Source organism: Eleutherodactylus coqui, chromosome 3 (genome assembly GCF_035609145.1).
Source record: "Eleutherodactylus coqui strain aEleCoq1 chromosome 3, aEleCoq1.hap1, whole genome shotgun sequence".
NCBI lineage: Eukaryota > Metazoa > Chordata > Amphibia > Anura > Eleutherodactylidae > Eleutherodactylus > Eleutherodactylus coqui.
This window is the reverse complement of record NC_089839.1, coordinates 95854479-95879826: the sequence shown is the minus strand read 5'-3', so window position 1 is coordinate 95879826 and position 25348 is coordinate 95854479. Positions and strand designations below refer to the sequence as shown.

The 25348-nt window shown below is 41.8% G+C and overlaps 1 protein-coding gene across 3 annotated transcripts in view; it reads left to right on the top strand.

Moving 5' to 3' along the window:
• The window catches only part of TTC27 (tetratricopeptide repeat domain 27), a 383896-nt gene that overhangs the window by 187966 nt on the left and 170582 nt on the right, over positions 1–25348 (top strand). For all 3 annotated transcript variants that reach the window (XM_066595887.1, XM_066595886.1, XM_066595885.1), the window contains one exon: positions 18636–18702. In XM_066595887.1, the coding sequence (XP_066451984.1) occupies positions 18636–18702 (67 nt within the window). The remainder of the gene's footprint in view (positions 1–18635; positions 18703–25348) is intronic.

Genomic DNA, 25348 nt, shown 5'->3' with positions numbered 1-25348 from the left:
ATGAGAATGAATGTTAACACATCACCAGATAGACAGCTTTGACCGAAAACTTGATATTTTTGCAGAGACTCCCTGCATAAAAGAGCAGGTATAGTGACAGATCCGCTTTAAGGGTTCTCTAAAATCATATTCCACTACCGACTTTCACTTGCCTATAGAAACAAGAGAAGGAAATGTGTAAAGATATGTAGATGTTGCCTGGGATGATGCTGTCCCGGTAATTCCATTTTACTGAGTAATAAACATACCGTCATTGTACATTCACATTTCATTCCATGCTGTGACCAGTGAATGATGAACATCGAATGTAGAAGACCAGCATATTTTTCAAATTAAACTGAAATCTATTACAGTCACTTTGGAATAGTCTGGCCAAAAGTGTGTTCTTGATTGCTTAAATGTATAGTTTAATAAGTGTGGAATCCGCCCTGTGCCAAGCTTAAGGAAATGCTCACTTCTCCCTCTAGGACATATTATTTTGGAATGCAGCATTATAAATGTATGAAAGTGGTATGCACATTAAATGTAACTAGACCTAATTTATGTGCACAAGAAATTGGATTTGGCAAATTGACTCCTAGCCAAATCTTCCTTTATTCGATACGCTCTCTCTCACTAAGCCATTTAATTGCCTAAAGAACGTATATTTCTTATGTCGGCTTATTTTTTGTATCATCCATTTTTATTCTGTACATTCTTTAGATTTCATGTTTTCTTTAGACTACACTTCTATTACCAGAGGTTAGTCATTTGCTTTGGTTAGTAAGAGTGAATATACAAAATAAAGGGGGCATTTGACCAATCTGTATCTATTGGTATAGTTTCAGAAGGTTAGGTCTCAGGAGTTGATGTCAAGGTGAACATATACCCACAGCAATTACTGCTGACTCCCCCATATACACATGCATGCTCAGTATGTGTTTTCAGTGGTGAGTGGGAATCACCTGCTGCCAGACTCCTACAGTAGCGTTATATTTTCCTCAAGAACACATCATTGAATTTCAACTAGTTAGATTTTTTTCACACACATATGCCAAGAGAGTTGGAACACTCACATACTCATTAGTCCGGTTCCACAAAATCTGTGGGCTCAGTTGACTTCCATCTAGTCTGAATGGTCAACTTTAGGTTTCTGCCTTGAGCACAGTGTGCCTTAGGGGCAAAGTGTTTCGATGACAATGTAAAGTAAATTCCATGTTGAATTAAGGGGGTATTCCTGGCAAAATACTATTGGTGAACTATCTTCAGGATAGTTCATCAATAGTTGATTGGCTGGGGTTTACCTCTGGGAATCCCGACAACACAGTTGATCGGGCGTTGTTTGTGAGCACCACAATACACAGGGGTCGGAGAGGAAGCTGCTGCTCTAACCCCTGTGTAGTGGCGAGTATTTGTAACTGCAGGCGCAGCTCCCATTGATTTTAATGAGAGTTGCGACTGCTACTACACAGTGGTCAGAGCATCTACTTCCACTCCATGCCCTGTGTATTGCAGTGCTGACTGTGGATGCCGACCAGTTGATCAGTAGGGGTTCTGACAGCGGACCACCAGCCAATTATCTATCCTGAGTATTTTGCCTGGAAAATCCCTTTTTAAGTTTTGCTGTGAACTTTAGCATGTTTTTGTTGCCAAAGTAAAATTTCAGTGGTTTTTGAATGTAAAGAAGAGACCTGTGTGAATTTGATTCATAACGTTTCAAGCTTGCTTGAATGGAAGAGAGTGAATTTTTCCTTTTGATTCCGGTGCCTTCAGGATTTTTAATATTTGAGATTCACCTTCTACGGCCATCTCTACTTGTGCCGTATAAGGAGTAACGTGTAGAATCTTCCTTAATAAAGTATTTTTTTCATTTTCCAGCTAAATGGGATCATAAAGCACAGTTGTCATGTATGCATGAAAGTCCACTTCACCTACACCTATAGTTCTGACATAGAGTTTTGGTTTATGGAGTAAGGGAATTGGTGACTGCTGATATGTTGAATTTGGCACTGGTTGAGAGAATAATGTCAATGCGCTTCAGTGAGTTGATATATGAGAGAAGTTTTGATGTATGAAGTACAGGTTCCCTTTGGCTCTCAAGGACATACAATTCTGTTTAACCCCTGCTGCTCCTTAAAGAAGCCTATGGCCAGGAAAATACCCCTTTTATTGAATGCATAATGTTTGTAAAAAAACACTGAATTGCAAGGATTGAAATGAGTTTCACATCTGTGTTGGAACCTCTGGCTGGAGCTTCCATTGAAAAAGCCGAGCAGATGGGCGCTAAGTGGGCAGACCTCATTATAGTCAATAGGGTCCACCTAGCCCAGAGACGCAACTGTTTGGCCATGGAGATTCCCCTTTCCAGCTCCAGAACGTAATAGGAAAGCAGAACCCTGAGTGCAGATGTGAAACCACCCGAACTGTTCTTGCAAAGCAGCCCTTCAAAAAATGGTGCTTAGAGGACTAGAAGGTAGCTTGTGACATATATAAATATCACACCTGTCAACCATTTTACTTGTACCAATTGTGGTGTAGGGTAAAAAAGTAGCTACAACTTAAAAAAAACAACCCACTTTTTCTTTTACATCTAATTAATGAAACTAAAATGAAACACATGAGACAATCCATTAACCCCTTAGTGACAGAGCTTTTTTCCATTTTCATTTTTTCCTCCTCCCTTTTAAAAAATCGTAACTCCTTTATTTATCCGTCGCTGTATGAGGGCTTGTTTTTGGGTCGAGTTGTATTTCTCAATGGTGCTATTTATTGTACCATATAATGTACTGTAAAACTTTGAAAACATTTTAAGTGGAGTAAAATGAAAAAAAAAAATGACATTCCGTCATCTTTCAGTGCCTCCTGTTTCTACGGCGCACAAACTGCAACAAAAATGACATGATAACTTTATTCTGTGGGTTGGTACGATTACTAAGATACCAAACTTATATAGTTTTTTTTGCTGTACTACTTGTATTTTTTTTAAAGATATTTAAATCTTTAAATTATTGTCTGTCTCTATTTTCTGCGCACAATAACTTTTTTTATTTTTCCATAGTTGTGTGAGGGCTCATTTTGTGCAGTATGTCCTGTCGTTTCCGTTGGTATCATATTTGAATTCAAACGACTTTTTGATCGCTTTTTATTAAATGGAGATTTCTTGGAGATAGGGTGACCAAAAGAAGCGCATTTCTTGCTGTCTTTTTTTTTTTCACACGCCGTTCACCATGCGGGACAAATTATGCATTACTTTGATCGATCGGACTTTTATGGATGTAGCGATACCAAATACGTATTTTTGCTTTATTATTTAGATTATTTTATTGTAAATATGGAAAAAGGTTGTTTTTTTTTACTTTTATCACTTTGTTTTTTTTTAGTCATTAGTAAAAAAAACTTTATTGTTTTTATTTTTATATTTTCTTTTAGTCCCCAGGGGGACCACAACCAGCGATGGTTTGGTCGCTCCTGCAGTATGATGTAATGCTATAGCATTATATCATACTGCATTCGGACAGGCAGCCTACCAAGCCACCCCATGGGGACGGCTTGATGGGCAGTCTGCCAAGACAGCCATAGGGCCTTTTAGAAGGCCCCTGGCTGCCATGACACCCTCACTGTTCTCCCCATCTCGCCCCAAACCTAGTCTAGACACTCCTCCCCTGCTCCTACCAGTATTTTCTGCTGATGCTAGTAATATTTGCCGTTTTAATACACTGAAGTTAAGCTGTTAGTGAATTTGTCAAGCAAGTTACCTTTGATTACTTTTTCCTCTTCTTGGTATTCCATTTGGACAGCTTTATGCTTAATTTTATGTCTTCAGAGCATGTCAAGAAATTAGCAAATGTTACAAGCTTTCTGACATACTCGGAAACGTACAAATTCTTATGAAGTTCATCATAAAGTTAAGTCAGATCTTTATTTAAGCCATATATTTTATGTTTGCATGCTCTGCACCTAGCTCACAGCTGATACATGTTACCTGTTCCTCCAACATGAAGCTGCCATTGCTGTCCTGTGCCATCCTGGCTTTCTAAACCTAGGTAGCAGATCTGGAACATTTGTCCTTGAAGCATTATGTAGACTGCGTTTCATAGCTCTTAGGTCGATATTACAGACCATGTGTTGTGGTTTGTGGGTTCAAAGTATCATTTCTTGTTATGGCTTTATATTTAATTTCTGTTCCTGTTAAATATTTCTGCCCTAATCATCCCTGTCTTGCTTAATTGGTCATTTAAGTATGTGTTGGTAACAATTTATGATGTAGAAGACTGTAACAACTTAATAAATCTTTTTGTGGCATAGGCAGATGAATCCAGCCTTCATTTACTAAGACAAACACGCCTGTTTAAAAATTATATATTTAGTTCTAATAGGGATTGGCAATCTTATAGTAAATAAAGGTTTATAGACTACAGTCGTAAAAAATAATAAAAAAAAATCAGTGTAACTTGTAGCACATTGTTAGGCTGATTTCACATCTCCTGCGGGGTTCTGCTCTCCTGCTTCTTTCGGGGAACATAAATTGGAATCCCCATGCCGAACGGGTCGGTCTTATGACGAAACCGAACAGTGCCTAACGAACCCCATTGACTATTATGGTGTCTGTTCAGTGTTCGCTCAGCTGCCCGGCATTTTGCCGGGAGAAAAAGGGCTGCGTGCCTCTTCATCGCGCCACGCTGTTGGCATTTATGCTACATTTTGCATGATTATTTCTTTGATGTTGAAAAACACATTCACGAGACTCAAAATATTCCAAACACAATTGGGATTTGACTTTTCTTCATATAATGTGCTCTATTGCTGGGCTGAGCGATATATCTGAGGCAATTAACATTCCTAGCTACAATAACAAACATTTGTTCTCATTTATTATGCAGCTCTAAACTTTCCCAATATATCAGTGTGACTGTAAAACCCTTCAGCTCCGATGCCCTTAAAGCACAGATGACGTGTTTAATGATACATCAATCAGCAAATTTATTGTTAGAGAACCTAACTTAACTCTTCTAGGCCAGGCTCACAGGAGCGCGTGGTCACAGCATATCATGCACGTGGGTTTTGCGCGCGTAATACGCTATACTAATCTCCCATAGGCTGCTAAGTTGCTGCTCACATGAATTGTGCAAAACAAACCACAGCATGTTGTGTCTTGGCGTGTATTATGTGCGTATATAGGTAAAGATAGTGCACACAATTGGCAGCAAGTACACAATGCCATTGCACACTTGTGTGCCGCGATTTATGGCTGGCTGAGCTCCTTTTGGATGAGCCAATTTATCCTTTGAACGAGCGAGTGTTTGTCATTAGCTCGTTCGCTCATACAGTCTGTTTATACAGGCAGATACATCGTTGGGTCACTCTAACGAAAATCATTCAGTTCACATTAGCTGTTCAAGTGAAGAAAAAGGACTGAACGAGCGCTATTTAAACCAAATGAGGAAAAATTGAGCGAACGCTAGTTTTTTATGCCTGCTAAAATGAACAACGAGCAAAAAGCGAATGATTATCATTTGTGGTTCGGTCGTTGGCCCGTTGTTGCTTGCCACCTTGTGTGTGGCACTTAGTGAATTATGGTCATCAGGGTTCAGCCTAAGACCTCCCACTGCTTTTTCAGCGCTGTGCTAAACGTTGTACAATGCTCCCATTCAATTCAATGGGGCTGCTCATGCAAGGCTGAAAACGCAGCGTCTTCATCGCTGCGCTTTGACGGCGTTGCATGTTCTATTTTTGGCCGTTTTCAGCCCTGTGTTGCCCATTGAAATGAATGGGAAGCGGTTTCAGTGCTGCTGAAAACGCGGCACAACCTGGTGCCGCACTTTTGGCAGAGCTAAACAACTTAGCTACACTGCCTGAGTAAAAAAAACCCCAAAAATACTCACCTTGCAGGTGATGTCTGTGTCCTCGGCAATGCTCTCAGGACTTGTCAGCCAGCAGGGGAACTTTTTTTGAAATTCCCCGCCTCCAACGAGGGATTGCTCTGATTGGCTGAGCACTGCTGAGTGACAGCCCACGCAGCTAATCACAGCCAACACTGGATGCGTCCAATCATATTCATTCATTGAATGGCTGTGATTAAACGCATCCAGTGCTGGCTCTGATTGGCTCAGCCAGCTGTCACTCAACGGTGCTTAGCTAATCAGAGCAATCGGCCAGCTTCACAAGGTCCCGACAGCGACGCCGGGGACAGCAACTTCACCTGCTAGGTGATATTGATTTTTTCCTTTTATCAGCAGCCTTGGCTGCACTTTCAGCTGTGCTGAAAACGCAGCCAAAAGGCTGGCATAACGCATGGCAGCACTGCCAAAACCGGGCGGAATCTGCAGTAAACGCAGTGTTTTTTTGCAAACGCCTGTGTGAGGGAGGCCTTAGAGTGAAAGCTAAAATACTACAGATCCCTGTTTTAGCAGAAGCTGAGCATACAGTACACCCTGAAGTTACACTGTTAATTTGTTAGAGGGCACGATTTGTAACATAACAATGTTCTAACTTGCGACCAGTAATGCTAATGAAATTTAGTAATTGTCTTTGAAGCCCCAAAAGGTCAACAAAATGAGGGAAAAAAGCAGATTGAAGAAACCAGATTACTACTGCAGATGAGACAAGTCCTTATATATTCAGCATTGTGTAAAGGTTTTAGACAAGTGTGGAAAAAATACTGCAAAGTAAGAATTCTTTTCAAAAATAGGTGTCTGATTGCTTCTTCTGCAGCAGAACAACCCCAAGCATGCAGCCAGTGGCATTACGGATTACAGAAGGGGGTCCTGGAAGTGGTCTTATGACGCCCACAGAACCCTGATCTCAGCATCATTCAGTCTGTCTGGGATTACACGAAGAGACAGAAGGATTTGAGTGAGCCCCCATCCACAGAAGATCTGTGATTAGTTAGCCTAGGGTTTTGAAAAAAAGAAATGCCCTCCCGAGTTCTTTCAAAAACTAGAAGACTTGATGCTGTTGTGAAGATGCCAAATACTGATGTCCTTTAGATTTCTCTTTTGTTCAGCCACTTTTCATTATGTTAATTGACAAACATAAACCATTAACGTCTTTATTTTTTAAAGCATTTTTACATTCAGCATTTTTTTCACACCTGGCTAAAACCTTTGTGAAGTATTGTAAATGTCAGAATTAACTACCAGAAGGGGTAAATTACTCGCTATGCAGAATACAGGAGCTTCTTCAGGGTCCTGTATAACACTAGTGTACCAGAAATAACACCAATCTGCCCTCACTGGGTGTCCAAAAGAGCAGCTCCTCCTGGAGCAGGTGGAAAGCTGTACAGAACATGTAGTGCTACAGATAAGGAAGAGGGAACAATGCCTCTTCAGCGCCACCTATTGGATGGCAGCATTCCTGCAAATCAATGTTCGACGCTTCATACAGGTCTATGCAACAATGATTGGGAATTGAAAACCGAGCGAGTATACCATACACAGGCAGCTGTTTTGGGCCGATTACCCTTCATCAGCATGCAGTAGGAGTCTGGCTTGGCTAGTGAGAGGCCTATAACATGGGTCGGGAGAGGTACAGAGAGGCACTATAGACAGCCAGTTGGCTCCATCACTTTAGTAATACAGAGGCTATGGTAATTTTAGCTGTCACTATATTGCCTGTCATGTAGCTCTGGACTGGAACTTTATGACATATTAAATCACACAGGCCTGCTTGTTGTTAGTGCAAAATGCGTTGGTGTTTGAATGGGGTATGAGAGCGCTATGTAAGGCTTTGTTCACATGTAATACAGCAGTCCGGCACTGAAGCTTATTGGATCACACTTACTAAAAACAACTCTGAGTGGAATAACAGTGTGAGATTAAGAAGGCATTGAAGAGAGAAGGTGCTGGATGTGGAATTTGTGGGCTACCCGTCCCATTTTCCACTAGCCATTTGGCATTTGCCAGAAACACCAGATGGCCAGTCTGGCCCTGATGTCATGGTGTTATAGCTTAAAGGGGGTTTATCATTAGGACAATACCCTGCCCCCCAGCTGGGCCCAGCTTAAAATAAAAAAAAAAGGGTATACTCCCCTCTCCCGGAATCCTGGGACGCAGCTGACACTCTATTGCGGTAATTAGCAGTGCCTTCTGGGTAGCTGGACGGCAGTAGCACCTGAATGCTGCAGCATCACCATCTGTGCTCCTGGCCTTAGCGCTCATGATTTGGGCGCCATGATGCCAAGAGTTTAAAGACGTGACGCTGTGGCCTCTGGCAGCGGCGGTCACTTGCTTCTGCCATCCGACTACTTGGAAGTCATCGTTGAATACCAGCAGCAACTGTTAACTGTGTCTCGGGGCTACAGGGGAGGTTAATATGCCCTCGTTTTTAATTTTACGCAGGACCCAGCTGGGGGACGGGGTTTGTTCTAATGACAAAACCCCTTTAATGATTATTGTTTGTTTAGAAAGGTTTTTACATTAACAGAGCAAGACAAAGGTGTAAATGGTATATCAATCCCACAGAACTTCTACTACGATGGGCCATGTCTATTTCCAACAAAATATAGTGGAGTCTGTAATGTTTTGGCCTAAGCTATAATTTCCACTTATTTTTGCCCTTTTGAATTTAACGTTCAGCAGCTAAAAAAATTGGTTCCAGATCTATACCAAATGTTTCTGGTCTTCAGAGATTACAACATGCCTTATCTCTGTAGCATTCTGCTCCAATCTCTGGCTCTAATGATTAGACTTGACTTATGAAGTGGTTGTAAATGACAATGACATACATTTTAAAGAGACTCTAAAATCTGAATTTTAAGCATTTGCATATCAGAGAATTTATGCGAGTAAAACTATGTTAAGAGCCGGAAAAATAACTTTCTGGGGAATCGTTCTTAAGAACAGCCTATGAATAATTCAAGGAACGAGACTGGAAAAAAATCTTAATGTGCTCCATATTTTGTGTCAACATATTTATTGTTTTATGAAGTACTTCATATGATCTACGTGTCAGTCATATTGTTGTCGGCATACATTAGCTATGTGCTCCTAGTCAGGTGCTAATGTACCTGTCCTAGTTAACGGACAATGGCTCGCCTTTATTTTTGGCATTTCCTTCTGTCACCATCACTTTTAACATTATTCAGGTCCCATGAGGCATGGCTTTAGATGTGTTTGATGGACCAGCGATAACAAGATGTGCAGAGACAGTGCTATGAAAGGGGCCTCTTACCCTGAGCATAGACAGGATTCAGCAGTTTATACTAAATAGAATCATCAGGAACTTGAGTTTTTTTTTTTTTTAAGATTTAGCTACTTTGATTTATTTTTGGAATTGACCTCTAATGAAACAGCACTTTTCCCAATATAATTCATTATAGGTTCCGACCTTTTTACCTACATTACAAGTGATAGCTAGAGATGAGCGAGCGTACTCGGAAAAGCACTACTCGCTCGAGTAATTTGCTTTATCCGAGTATTGCTGTGCTCGTCCCTGAAGATTCGGGTGCCGGCACGGAGCGGGGAGCTGCAGGGGAGAGCGGGGAGGAACGGAGGGGAGATCTTTCTCTCCCTCCCTCTCTCCCGCCCGCTCTCCCCTGCTCCCCGCTGCGACTCACCTGTCAGCCGCAGCGGCACCCGAATCTTCAGACCCGAGCACAGCGATACTCGGATAAAGCACATTACTCGAGCGAGTAGTGCTTTTCCGAGTACGCTCGCTCATCTCTAGTGATAGCATATTGCAAGGATATACCAACACATCCTGATCAGTTTATTTATTCTTACTGTTCTTTCTTTATTTCAGTACCATATAGAAAGTATAAAATACACCTACATATAGTATCTTCACCCTCCTTTTTACATCTTCAACACCTACCCTTCATTCCTGCATTCCTTTTCTCTTTCCTGTTCTAAATTGTCAGGAAAAAAAGTAAGAGGACTGTTGCGTAAAAACTCCTATGCTGCCCGCCTGATGATTCAGCCAAATTTGCTTGGTACTCATCACCTTTTTACCCCTATCATGGAGCCATAACTTTTAACTTTTTTTGATCCAATATTTATCCTGGGTTTCCTAGGGGACTTACTCTTTTTCTGCCGTTGGACAACAGCACTATCTGCTGGCTAAAGCCAGTACTGCATGAGGTGACACGTTGGATAGGCTCCGACGTCAGAGAGGCTGGCAATATATAGTAAGAGAACCCCAACAGACGTCTTCCTTCATCAGAGCTGTACATCCTTAAATCTTAATGCCTTCAGAGGTCAGACAGTGGATTGTAAAGGGTTAAATCATAATGTCGTAAGATATCCAACAGGGGATTGGAAATGCTTAACTCTGCCTATCTAATTGTGTATGGTAGGACCATGGGTTGGCATGCAGTTTTGTAAAATCATATTAACCCTTTATTACCACCAGTTATGCGTTTTATTAGGCAGACATCGCCTTATATGCAAATTAACTGGGATAAGTATTTCAAATATCCTACTCTTTGAAGTGTTCCCAGACTGTCTGCCAGGGTTCTTCTACTGTAGGACATGGCCACAATGTATTCAACAGAATAGCCTTTCCAGCAACACTATGGAACATGCAGTGAATCTCTCTTATTGCCACCACATACTGAGCAGCGTGGCCACAACTCAAGATGGGCGCGAGTCCTTGAGGTAAACTCTGCAACTATCAAACTTTCACCACAGAGCCTATGGATTTACCATTACCTTGGAATACCCCCTTTAAGAACACCAGAAAAGGAAAATGGCTTTTTGTGCATTTTTGTTCCTTTACCATGTAATACTATTTACTGTATATACTCGAGTATAAGCCTAGTTTTTCAGCACATTTTTTAATGCTGAAAAAGCCCCCCTCAGCTAATATTCGAGTGAGGTAAAAAAAAGTGCAATATTTACCTCCCAGCCAACGTCTGTGTCCCCGGCGGTGCGGCAAGCTGCTTGAGAATTCTCCCCGATCAGCTTTGAATTTCCCCGACGTCTGTGCTGTGTAAGTAAGCGCTGTGATTGGATCGAGTGCCAGCCAATTACAGCCAACGCTCAATCATTCACAGCCATTCAGTGAATGACATCACTGAATGGCTGTGATTGGTTTATCGAGTTCCGGCTGTGATTGCTCGATCCAAGCACAGCGCTTACTTACACAGCACTGACGGCGGGGAAATTCAAAGCCAAGCGGGGAGAATTCTCAAGTAGCTTGCCGCACAGCAGAGGAGACCATTGCACCAGGGACACAGACGCCGGCTGGGAGGGGAGTGTTGCGTTTTTTTTTTAACCTAGTATATACTCGAGTATAGCTCGGCTTATACTCGAGTCAATAAGTTTTACCAGTTTTTTTGTGGTAAAACTTACTGATTTGGCTTATACTCGGGTCGGCTAATACTCGAGTATATACGGTATGTCTTTTTCTTACACATAGTCGGGGACTAGATTAAGAATTTTCACGGGTTAAGATGAAAAGCATATATCCTCTTTACGAATATAGTTGATGTGGATACTTGTACTGTCTACTACAAGAAAATTGGGAAATTAACATCTGTAATTGGAAATGTGGATGACAAACATTAGAATAGAACATTAGGCACCTAATCACAGGAAATATTTGGGAAATCTGAGTCTTAACCACATTACATCAGTCTGTATTTAAAGTTAAATTGACTGTTTAGCTGCACCCAGACTGCTAATCACATGCCATTATTTTAATTCTGTTTTGATGACAACCTTTTTTTAAAAAAAACCAAAAACATTCCTTTTGAAAATCTATAATTTTAGAAAGAGTTACAAAGTAATCCAGTTCTGGCAATTCAGTAACATTGCCGACTGCAGAAACTAATGTCAAGCCGTGCTCACATTAGGGCAATGCAGGTTCTATTCTCTTACAAACTTTCCTGTTAGCATTATTATGCAGTAAATGTAGCATTTTCTTTGCCTATAGTTGATGGACAACACTTTTTCCAACTTTTTTCTGTTTGCTTTCATAATCTCTCAACAAGTTCGGACCTAAACAGACACTTGGGGGTGATTTTTTTTAAAACTATGCCTACCGCTTTAACTCCAACAGAACTGAGAACAAGAGAAAAAAAAGGTCCTGACAATCTATTAGAGAGGCTAGAATTTAAATGTACTGACTACAAAGTACCATGAAGCCAACGTCCATGAAAGATGTGTCACTATGGAAACTCTGTTATTGCCTAACAGGGTGGTCCACTTTGGACAACTGTTAAATGGATTTCTAGACAATAAATTGATCATAAAGGGTCCCTCCAGTTTGGATCCCCAGCAATTATCTGTAATCTGACAGTAAGCATTAAATTAACCTGTAATGTCACACAAGTGACATTAAACAACATGCAGTGCCCATTCAAGTCATTGGGTTTTGTGTAATGCTGAAGATGGCAGGTCTGTTCCTCTGGAGTCAGAGACATTCTGACCAAGCGATGAGGATACTGAACAGATAACTTCTCTAGAATTCCATAATGGGGCACTTGCAGATAGGTTTTCTAAATTCAACAACTCCTTTACTCTGCATCCTAGAATTGAGAACGTTGGTGAGACTTATTCTGTGTGAGCAAATCTAAAGTCAGTGTTCTAATAGATATCCTACTTGGCTCTTTAATTCGCCTAAATACGTTACCCCACTTGTAGCTGCTTTGCTGCAGGAAGCAAACCGCTTCATATATAGACCAGTGGCCCAATTTGGTACTGCAGGCCTAATGAATTGAATGGGCCTACAATACCAATTTGTGCCATTGTACAATGTATGGAGCTGTCTGCTTCCTGCAGCAGAACAGCTACAAGAGGGACATTTTTAATGATATTTAAAGATGAACCTTCAGGCATTTTCAGAATACTATCATGCTAGAGATTGCTTGTAATGCTGAATCGTAGCCTGTTGAATGTCCGTTGAGCCAGAAAGAGTGCGATTAAGGACCGGACTGCATGCAGTGCAGCATGCTGCACCTAAAACACTCTTCATTAATAATTTACATGTAGTGCGCTACAAGTTCAGCTTCTACATGAATGCAGCACCAGACAGATTTTAATATGATTACTTTCTAGTATAACATCCTGGTGGCAGCCTTTAGGGCTCCTGTCCATGCTATGGAAAGTGCAGCCCCCTGTCCATGGGCGGAGAATCATAGTGATTCTCCACACGCGGGGTTCAAATCGAAGAATGCCGCGATTCTCCACGGTTAGCCAGTCAAATAGGCTCAGCGCTGAGACCTGACAGCTCTCTCCCCTGTTCTCCTGCTGCAAAATATTGCTAGCAATATTCTGTCACGGCCGTGGACAGGGGGTCTTAGGAGCCTGGAAGCTTGTGTTTCAAAAAGTTTGTTTTAAATCAATGTTATACAAGAAAAGTACAGACACACAGATGTGTTTTCCATCTGATTTTCATTTTGGAAAATCAAACGAAGTAGGCCCTATTCATTTGAATGACTGTATGCACATGGGTTGATAGTATGAGTATAAAAAGAAAATCCCAGCATGTCCTATTCATGTTCAGCACATCAGATATCACGCGGACAAGATGTCCATACGCTGTGCTATTCGAATTGTGCCCTAGAATCTCGAGCGCATAACATATACCATAATATAGTTAATAAATAGAGATGAGCGAACGTACTCGGTAAGGGCGATTTCGCAATCGAGCACCGCGATTTTCGAGTACTTCACTACTCGGGTGCGCTGGGAGGCAAGGGGGGTGCGGCGGAGCGGGGGGGGGGGGTAGCAGCGGGGAACAGGGGGGAGCCCTCTCTCTCTCTCCCTCTCCCCCCCACTCCCCTCTGCAACCCCCCGCTCACCCCCGGCGCACCCGAGTACTTTTCACCCGAGTAGTGAAGTACTCGAAAATCGCGGTGCTCGATTGCGAAATCGCCCTTACTGAGTACGTTCGCTCATCTCTATTAATAAACTAATTTGCAGTAAACCCTGTTACAAGTAAATCTATACTTTTTGAGCCTCTTGTCATGCAGTTAAACAGTTACTATTTTCCAACTGTACAATGGCTTCACATCTTGTGTTAGAAATGATCTACGAGTTTCATTGCAGCATTTGATGACACGATGGAGCGCAGTTGTAGCATTCCTTTGGTTCACATGTTCTTCCTATGACCTCATTGTTCATATTTGTTAGATGAGTGAGATTATTTCTGACATTGTTTATGCATGCATGTATGTCTGTCAGTGTAGAACTGTGCACGTACATATGTATATAGCTGTTTGTGTATGGATTTAGAAAATTCACTTAAAGACATTGTCTGACCTCAGTGCGAATCACTCACAAGTGACAGCTTGCTCTATTTTATATGATTCCATCTAATTATTTCAATCAATCACTGTGTTATCACTGTTCTGTTAATACACGCATTTGTGGTGTACACTCCGTGTGTACAATGTGAAATTCAATGCTGTATAAAATGAACAGCTTGGGCAACTGTGTTCTGCCGTATACAGCTGCATACATTGTCCATTGAGTTGGTTACAGTAAAAAAAAAAAAATGCTATTCTGATTTATTGGCTCCCATGGTATGTATAACCCCAATTCCAAAAAAGTTGGGCTGCTCTGTAAAATGTAAAGAAAAAAAGGCATGCAATGATTTAGAACTTTCATATACCCATATTTTATTCACAATAGAACACAGAACACATCAGAAGGTGAAAGGGAGGCATTTTTCTATTTCATTAAAAAAATTCATTTAGAATTTGATGGCAGCAACACGTCTAAAAAAAAGTTAAGACAGGAGTAACAAAAGACTAGAAAAGGAAGGCCAGTCTCACACAGGCTTTTGACAGCATTTTTAACGCACCCCATCGTTGCAATTGGTGATGTGGTGTGATAAAAAGCGCTGTCTGAGAATCCCCATTGAAATCAATGGAGGCTCAGTACAGAGTTTTTAGCCGGTGGTTCAAATGCCTGCTAAACGGTGTAAAAACTGGCTGTGGGAGACTGGCCTAAGTGGTACTAATGAAGAACAGCTGGAGGGTTAACTTTCTATTAAGTCACATGACTATAAAAAGAGCGCTTTAGAGAAGCCATCTCTGTCAAAAGCAAAGATGGTCAGAGGTCCATCAATCTGCGAAAAACTGCATCTAAAAATTGTAGAACAATTTTAGAAAAATATTCCTCAATGTAAAATTGTGAAAACTTGTGACTATCCCACCATCTACAGTACTTAATATTATCCAAAGATTTGGAGAATCTGGAGAAATTCGCATGCACAAGGACAAGGTTGACAGTCAATATTGGATGCTCAAGATGTACAATCCCTTGAATCACTGCATTAAAAACAGGCATGATTCTGTAATGCAAATCACTACGTGGGCTCAGGACTACTTCAAGGAATCATTGTCTGTGAACACAGTTTGCTGTGTAATCCACAAATGCAAGTTAAAGCTATATCATGCAAAGGAGAAGCCATATATCAACAATTCAGAAACGTCGGCATCTTCTCTGGGCCAAAACCCATTTAAAATGAACTGAGACAAAATGAAAAACTGTTCTGTTAGATGAATAAAAATTTGAAATTACCAATAGAAAACATTTGGCGCATTATGAAATGAAAAATCCGGCAAAGATGACCCAAGACTGTAGAGCAACTGGAGCCTGCATCAGACAAGAATGGAACAATATTCTTCTCCCAGAACTCCAGAAATTGGTGGTCTCACTTCTTAGACATTTACAGTCTGTTAGACAAAGAAGAGGGTATGCCACACAATGGTAGACATGGCCTGCCTCAACTTTTATGAGATGTGTTGCTACTATCAATTTCTAAATGTTATTTTAGTAATTAAAAGGATAAATGTCTTACTTTCATCTGACGTGTTCTATTGTGAACGCCACATCAACATGCAGTAAAGAGGGGGTGCAAAATGGAGAGCCGCTTAATAAAAGGCTACTGATATGATGTACATGAGCCAACCATGTATAATATGGATTCATCAGCTGCAAATATCTGGCTGCTCTCAGTCTGTCCCCACAAATGAAACCGTTTCCTGGGGGTTTCGGGAGTTATGCCTTCGACAATCATCATCTCTACTCTGGAAGGAGCTGTCTCATGAGATAACCCCTCATGTAGCTATTTGTATAGCTGGTCATTGAAATCAGAATATAAATTTGTAAGCCAAAGTCGTCTTCTATACATTTTGCTAATTATTAACCAGAGTTCTCACTTTAGATTATGCTGTTTGTCTTTTATTTTGGAACACAGTCCTTCATTGTCCCTGATGATATGCTTCATGATATTTTTTGGAGACTTGTTTGTAAGGCGTACCCTGTGAGTGTTAGGGTGCATTCAGACGACCGTATATCGGCTGGGTTTTCACGCCCAGCCGATATATGGCGTCTCTCTCTGCAGGGGGAGGAGGCTGGAAGAGCCGGGAGCAGTGCTCTGAGCTCCCGCTCCCTCTCTGCCTCCTCTCCACCCCCTCTCCACCCCCTCTCTGCCCCCTCTGCACTATTTGCAATGAGAGGAGGCAGAACGGGGGCGGGGCTAAGTTACGTGAATTAGCTCTGCCCCCGTCCCACCTCTCCTCATTGAAAATAGTGCAGGGGGGTGGAGAGGAGGCAGAGAGAGGGCGGGAGCTCAGATCACTGCTCCCGGCTGTTCCAGCCTCCTCCCCCTGCAGAGAGACGCGCTGTATATCGGCTCGACGTGAAAACCCAGCCAATATACAGTCGTATGAATGCAGCCTTAGGCTGCGTTCACACAGTATTTCTGTGTCTATCCTGCCTTTGCATCCTGAGTTTCTGTCTGGATCGCTAAAAATTGCATCCGGACAGAATCCTGGACGGAACCATAGACTTTCCTAACTAAAACGGAGGCCAGCGCTGTAAGCTTTTGTCTCTGTGTTTGCAGGTTCCCATTTGTTTCTGCGTTTGTTCTGGACAGAATAGCATAGTTGTGTGCGGTGCAGTGTTTTGACCATCAGCTCTTCCATTCCCTGCTTCATAGAAAAGAATATAGCAGTCACTCCCCAACACTGCAGCTTGGATTTCTTGATACTTTATTTTATATAGTGGGATAATAGGGGATTCGTCACTCCACAGGATTGCCATCGTTCCTCCACCTAGATGGGTGGTCACACCTCAGTAATACATGTCCATGCCAGAATTGGTGGTAAAACTTGGATTCATTTTTGGTAGCAATAATAGTTCCCAATCTTCTCACTGTTGTTGTAGTCACAGTACACACATGCGTTAAATAGCGTAAATCCTAGCCGTCTGGCTACTAACTCACATAGGCTTGCGACCCTACCTATCACACAGGCCTAGCGCCTCAGTATGACATAGCAATGTCCATAATACCATTCCCAACCAGGGTGTTAGTCTAGGGGGCATCCTACCTTGTTAGACTCATGGCATTCCCACCGCTTGGTCCACAACTGACCTCAGGCTTGCTCCTGTTTCTCCTAGGGAGTAGTTTGCAGCAGCAGTGTAGCTGGAAGTTTTGACTACTCCAACCACACCCGTACAGTTCCTCCTAATTAGGATTCAGTCTACTCGTTCTCTAGCCCCCCGCAGGCAATTCTGTGTACTGCACTTGCTACAATAATTATTTTTTTTATATGATGCTTTTTTTTGAAAGTGGTGGATGGAATGCGTGAAGGACGTCTTAATGCCACACCTGTTTGCTGTTGTAGTAAACTGAATACTGATATTACTTGTTGGCAGCAACAATGCTCTAGTAATCTGAGAGCAAATTCAAATAGATAAACCGTTTTTTGGGTTTTTTTTTAAATTCCTGTGTCAAGCATAATGTTGCTAATTAGGAATCCTTAGATAGGAGTTCATAATCTGCTCAGTGAATGGGCTATTGTTTGTGAAAGAGTACAAAAAACCAGGAAGTAAGCAGACTGTATTAGCTCCAATTATTATAAGCATATGGGAAAGAGAAATGAAACAGGTCCCTAAATAATTGGGACTTTGGGACAAAGGTTTCATAAATCCATAGTAAAAGCAAATGTACTTTCTCCACTTATCATCCACTTCTTGTCCCCTCTTCTTGAACTGATCATTAACTAAGAAATATTGCTAAAATCCATCTGAAGATGAATCTGTTTGGGTAGCATATTATCCATAGAAGTCTATGGAGACAATAAGAAAAGGAAGCAGCTGCAGAAAGAGAGAGAAACACATACACACTGCTATTTTTAAGTTTGTTTGTATTTTTAACTCGCCCCAGTTCTAGATTCACAGCTACACTGCTCAGTACGTCTCTATAGTGTCCTTCATGGTGCTGCTGCTTCCGAGGGCGTGCTGTAAAAAGATAGGGAAGCAAGTTCTCCTCTATGTGTGCTGTGTATGGGAGACCTCATCATAGACTGTCAACATTCACTAGCTCAGGGAAAATGGACCACTAGATATGGAGCATATAGAGAAAAAAACTGGTGAAAAAGTCATTATACTAGTATTATAATGGATGACCGCTTATTCTGAAAAGTTGTCTGAAACAGCAGGTATGCTTTAAGCAGCCACACTATCTGCTCAGCCTTACTTGCACTACAGCCAGTATTATTTTTATTATATATAGTATATCATGAGTTATCCTCCCGAAGGAAGAAAACTCTCCATTGCCTGTAGAGACTTCTTTCTTCCTTCTGAAGGATAGTTACTACAGCAAACCTTGCCTAGAAGACTTCCTACAGCAACTGGATCTCTACAAGGCGAACTGGCACCTTCTAAGATATCTTACATCCAACACTTTTTTTTTCTTCACAGCATTGATTTACAGAAGAATAACCCAGTAAACAAGTTAACAGAAGAAGAACTTCTCGCTTTCACATCAGTAAGTTGTTTTTTTTTCCTTTACTTATTTGTTCGGTGAATATGAAATTTTCAATATATATGGGAATTAGAAATGTAAACTATTTAAAATGGTATTCTCATTCTACTTTTATTTGCACTTAAAGGGGTTGTCCAATTTCACCCCTAAACTAGACGTGCATGGCCAGTTGCCAAACATAAGCAATACTTTCCTGTTTAATCCCAAGCACAGGGAAGAAAAAGCAGGATAAGGCCTCCTTTTTCAATGCTGAGTTTACTGCGGTTTCAGCAGCGTTGTCATGCATTTTGAAATGGCTGTGATTGGTGCATCGAGAGCCAGCTCTGATTGGCGGAGCCAGCTGACTCTTAGCAGCCTCAGCCAATCAGAGCAATCTCTTGATGGAGGCGGGGAATTCAATCCCTGTCACTAGCAGAAGATCCTCTGTTGGCTTGACAAGTGGCTGGCAGCCTGCATGGAGCTCCGGAGAGTCCCAGACGGCACCTGCTAGGTGAGTATTGTTTTTTTTTTTTTTTTTCACGTAATGCACCTAGAGCTGGCATTTAGCGCTGCCAAGAACGTGTTACCAAGTTGTGCCACATTTTTGGCAGTGCGGAAACTGCTGCCCATTCATCTTAAATGGACGACGCACAGCTGAAAACGGTCAAAGATAGAAAATGCATCGCTGTCAAAGCACAGCGTTTAAGACGCTGCTTTTTGACGCTTGTGTGAGCAGCCCCATTGAAATGAATGGGGGCGTTGGACAGCGTTTAGCACAGCGCTGGAAAGGCAGTGCTAAACGCTATACAAAAGCGTCTGTGTGAGGCCTAAGACGCTCTGGGAGATGTTCCTCCAATATGATAAATGGTGAAAACCAAACAAAAGAGGAAAGAAAGCAACTAATGCCACTAGGGTGGTGTGCCTAGAACAAGAGTTCTCCAGCAACTTCCCTATGATCCTGTTGTGTGTATCCTAATCAATGAAGGGAAGTACTGTTGAGTGGGGTTTTATTATATTTAGTTATTTTTCGAGTTGCTTGTTTTATACCTGTTTGATCCAGCACTTCTGCTCTGTTCTCCCCACGGGGCATTGTTTACTTAGCTGCAGTGGTGACTATTCGATGACAATAAGTCACTGCTATGGCCAGTCACTGGTCGTGTATTGCTGAGGCAAGTAAATGGTGGGGGTAACTGTGGTTTATCACCACTCTTGCCTATCTCTGAAGTTATTCTTTACATGTTTGTGTTGTGTATGTACATTGATTTAAGAGAAAATGTGGTGTTTAAGTTGGGTAATATTCTTGGAAATAGTATTCAGAATCTAAAGCCTAATTTTGCAACCAGATCTTGTATGCACAATGGCCTAATAAGTAATTCATCTGCAGGGCCTATTTATTGAGGGTTGCAAACAGCAGATTATTCTGTTTTTGCGTAAAGGCTTTTTTTCTTGGGGAGATCTAGCAGGTAGTTGGAATGGAATTTTCTTTCCCTAAAATGAGAAAAATTGGCCCTGCCTCATGGGTGTTTTTGCCTTCCTCTAGATTAAAATTGCAGGGCAATAAGATGAATTGGTTGGACATATGTCTTTTTTCATCCTTACGAACTGTTACTTTTAACCAGTAAGCATTTCCCTAAAGACCTACTACATGCTAGTATGTAAAATAACGCTTCCCAAAGGAGGAGGAACAATGCTACGCTGCTCTGGGTGGCTCTCTTGTATGAGTATAAAGGTTGGACGTTTACATTATAAGGCAGAACTAGAGAGGGATTTTTTTCACTTCTGAAGAATCGCTATTTGTATGGAGTTTGATTTATGACTATGGTGGCACATACCCTTCGGCTGCCTTCTTTGGCCCAGTGGTGTTTTAAGCTATCACTTACAGGGATGACAGCCCATCACGTCATTCAGGAACATAAGTTTCATCTTCTCAGCCTAGTTGAAGTGACTTGACATGTTTCTGTATGGGATCTTTCGACCCTATAAAATGAAGATGTTTATATGGAGAAACAGTTGTCAGACACCGAGACGTAGTTATGGTGTTTTGTTTTTCACCATACCTGCCTCTCTGAGAACTACTTTTCTCCTACCTATATTTGGCAAGAGGCTGCTTGCCCCTTAAACTGACTCTTTCGAAGTATCTCCGCAAATTTAATTTCAAACCTCTGCAACTGCTATTGCTACAGCAGTGTTTCCCAATCTTTTCCGCATTGGGGCACCCCATACCAAAAAGGGTGTGTGGTAAGGGGCATGGCTCATCACGAGATATGATTTTACAATTGATATTCCAGGTGCACAGTGGCTTATAGTGATCGCAGCACCGCTAGCCACTTCCACATCACCTGACCAACAACGCTACGCTATCTAGAGGCCACTTTGCCCAGTTAAAAAGGCACAAAGACTTTGGAAGTGAGAGGGAGCTTGGTATATGGAAGTGCAGCTGATCCCAAGTCAAAATCCACACCATTGGGTTGGTGATCCAGGGATTATTCTGATTGCCAGATTGGAGCCAGGAAGGATTTTTTCCCCTTAAATGGGGAAAATTGGCTTCTACCTTTTTTTTCTTTTTTTTAGCCTTTCTGTGGATCATCATTGGGGGTTATAGGCTGAACTGGATGGACATAGGGCTTTTCCGTCCTTATATACTATGTTACGGTAAGGCTGTGTCCACACAGGACTGATGTACTGCAGAATGTGCACAGTGAACATTCTGCAGCAGATCTGCAAAGGAGAGACTTCCCCTAAATCCACACGACGTATTTTTGTGCGAAATTCACCAGTCACTGAGAAGAAGTGAATGCCGCAACAGAAACTGAGATAAAATCGACATGCTGCGAAACAAAACTCTGCACCGCATTTCCATTTCCGAACGGGTTTTGTGTGGATTTTTTCCACAGCTTGTGGACAAGGTTTTCAAATTCTCACCCACTTTGTTTCTACTGTAAATGCAGTGGGATTTCTTTGCAGGGGGTCCACACCAAAATTCCTCTGCTATATGCCTCTGTGCGGTCCTAGTTTACAGTGGTTTTTCCATGCAGCGCCCGCTTGGTACACTGGGGTCTAAGTGGAAGTGCTGCTCCAACCCCTATTGGTGGCCGGCACTCATGATTGCAGATGCAGCTCTCATTGAAATCAATGAGAGCTGTGCTTGTAATTGCAGTCTTGTGAACAGGCTTATCAGTGTTTTCTAAGAAATCTTGCTATTATATGTTTAATATACGTTTTCTATAATTAAGGGAAACTGATTTCCATTAAGGCATGAATAGGGTTTTTGGCCCCATTTACTTCTTCCATAGTGCTTAAAAGTACAGGAAATGCTTCTGCAGAATATATCCTTTGTTCAAGGGTGTTAGCTTTTCCCTAGCTTTCAGAGGCCATTGGGCACCGAAATATTAATACTGGTAGTGCCGCAGCCAAGTCCTTGCATAGTTCAATCTCTTCAGTGATGTGATAAGGCCCAGTGTGTTCCAAACCACAGCAGGAAACTAAATGAATCATTGTAAAAATACCCTATATTGTTTTACATCAGCTCCCGGCCTTTTAGCTCCACTCCACAGCTTGTATCAGTGCACCTATCTACGTAGTTTCCCTACAGGTCAGCCAAATCTATCCCGAATCACAGTGGTTTTAATTTCCCCTCATTGTTACCGATGTGTACTTTTTCCTCTAGTACAGGTGTTTGTTTCATGTTTCACTTAAAGACTCATTCTGATAAGTTAATGCTGATTAGTCAATGTTCCCGTTTCATTCTAATAATGCTTTATAGCTGTTCCATGCAATTTTTTATAATCCAATATTGAAAGCTAAAATACAGGTTTAACCCCTTAGTGACGGTCAATACGTCTTTTTACAGCGGTCACTAATGGGCTTTAAACTTGCACATACATCTTTTTAAGACGGCGGCTTAGCTCATTACTGATAGCCAGGCTCCTGCTCTAACAGCCAGGAACGGAGAAGCCACAATCAATAGCAGATACAGCATGTAAGTATATAACAGGGGGAAGAGGCTCTTTCGGTCATCCATTGGCATTCCGTAGTGTGATCACAAGTTACCGATAAGTTCACATGGCAGCCAGAAGCCTGACAGAGGCCTCCATGTCTGCCATGTAAAGAAAGCTCAATACAGTTGAAGGGGAAAAATCCAGTTAAATAAAAATACACATTTTCCCCACAAAAAAAAAACTGTTTTAAATTAATAAAATACTAACAAAAAAAGTTAAAAAAGCAACATATAATAGATATTACCACGACAGTAACAAACCAGACAATGAAATTGTTTTGTTTTTTATCTCGTAAAGTGAACACCGTTAAATATTAAAAAACATAATAAAAAGCGATCCAAAAGTCACAGGTATCTGAAAATGGTACCAAAAAAAACTACAACTTTACTCACCAAAAAAAGTGCTTACAGAGCCCTGCTGCCTGAAAAATAAAAACATTATGGGTCTTAAAATGCAAAGTCAATAGTTTTTGTTTAAAAAAAATAATTTAAAAAAATGTATATAAACTTGGCATCGCAGTAATCGTGTTGATCCTGAACGTTATCATGTTAGTTTACTGAATAGTGAATATTTTTTTCCATCTCCATCCAAAAAAAATGTAATACAACAACACATTATACTGTATGTATCCCAGAGTGCTGCCAATAAAAGACAAGCACTCCTCTAAGTATATTAACGAGTTATTGCTCTTGCCATGCGATGACGAAAATAGGCTAGTCACGAAGGGCTCCTTCACACTGGCGAGGACTATGTCGCCCTAGCCATCCATGTGAAACCTGTGAATGCGAGGCAGTTTCTTGTGAAAATAATTCTGCATCACTGCAAGGAAGAAGGAATCCCCTCCCGTGGCTGTCACAGAGGATCACAGAATTCTCCCATTGTTTTCAGTGGGGCAGGCGCCATGCAGGGAAACCTTACAAATGTAAATGAACATATTCGAAAGAATGTGAGGCTTGAGGGACAGTTAGGAGGGAAAGCCTCATGGGATCTGGGAGCTTTATGTACATGATGGATGGATGATATGTCACATTCTATGGAGGAGGTTTTCTGGTTAACCAAGATATGTTACAAAGGTCATTACTGGGTCAGATGAGATGGCAGAGAGTGAGTTCTGCCCAGTGATGGACTGGTTGGCAGCAGCAGCTGATTGGCTGAAGAAAAATGGTGGGAAATGCCTGTGGTTGTCAGGCAGAATCTGGTGGCCTGACAGTGGCTGGTGATTGGTCCAGAGGAACAAGCTGAGAGGAGCAGCAGTGACATATGGAGGTGCAGAGATGTGGGCCATCATCATCTGGAAAGGAAGCAGCATCCCGCCCTCCCTCTCTTAGGTTTGTCGCGGTGTAGTCAATGGGGGATTGTCGCCCGCATTAGGCGGGTGGGCAGGTAAACTTGGGGAGAGTTTGGTGGTGGTAAGCTCGTGTCTGTAAGACAGAGTTTACATGAACTGTTCTGGTTATTGATTGGTTAATAAACTTGGGCCTGTAAAACAGAGTTTACAGCAAGTGTTATGGTTATTATTGGTTACATTTCTCCCCAAATGTTTGTAACCCCGTTAGTAAACACCGCGGCCTTATTTATCCAATATTGGCGTCTGTGTCGGTTATTTATAAGAGTTTGGTAAGGTTTTAATAAAGCGTAAGATTCCATGAATTTCATATTTGTGCAAGAATTGCTGCACTCCATTTAAAACGGAGTCCCTTCTCACTGTCTCTTTACCGATAGACTACAAACTGTATTTGCTTGTGGTCTGTTTCTATAGAAAATGAGAAGCTACTGAGCCTACTCTATAATGACTGTGTGCTTTCTTTCTACCATATGGATCCTTTTATGAACTCTTTTAGGATCTTTCCTACACATAACCGACAGTAAGGCAGGAAGGTTCCTATCTTCTAGCACAATAGGGCACCTGATTGCATAGCCCCTCAGTACATTTGTTCAGTTTTTCTCTGTGTTAACAATGCCAGTAATGTTCAGCGTTGTTGTAATCAGCACTTCACCCTTCTGATATGAATGTGCTTATGGCAACTTCTGGAGGAGAGCCTTGTAAAACTGCACCTAATGGTGCAGATGATAACAGAAGAGCTGCTAAGTCTGAGCTTTTCCTTAGACATATTGATCAGGAGAATTCCCTGACATATAATTCGGACAGAAGGCTCTGACATATACCTGTAAGGCTAGGGTCACATGGGACCGAAATCTCGCAGAATGACCGCACGGAAATACCGCAAGATTACCACAGGAGAAATGCAGCTTTAAAACCCGCGGCCTCTTGGCGCGGATTTTGGAGCAGCTTCGCCATAGAGAGGAGAACGTCCGCCGCGGAAACGGGGAAAAGACTGACATGCCACGTCTTTGAATTTCGCACGGCATATCAATTTCAGCGCGGCTTGGCCGCATCAGATCAGTCGCAGCGTGCGGACAAGATTTTTGCAACTCTCGTCCACTTTGCTGGCTAATCCCGGGATAAAAAGCCGCGGGTGGAATTTCCATGCAGAAAGTGTGCACGGAAAACCTGCGGCAATTTCGCCCCATGTGAACCCAGCCTAAGTATCTTATTAGTGTTGGATCGGAGCCTCAGGTGTAACAGCCTCAAGTTGATCTCAGAAGGTATTGTCTCAGTAGCAGAGGAGCTGATCAGTCAATGCTGTGAAGCAGAATAATCACGCAATGAT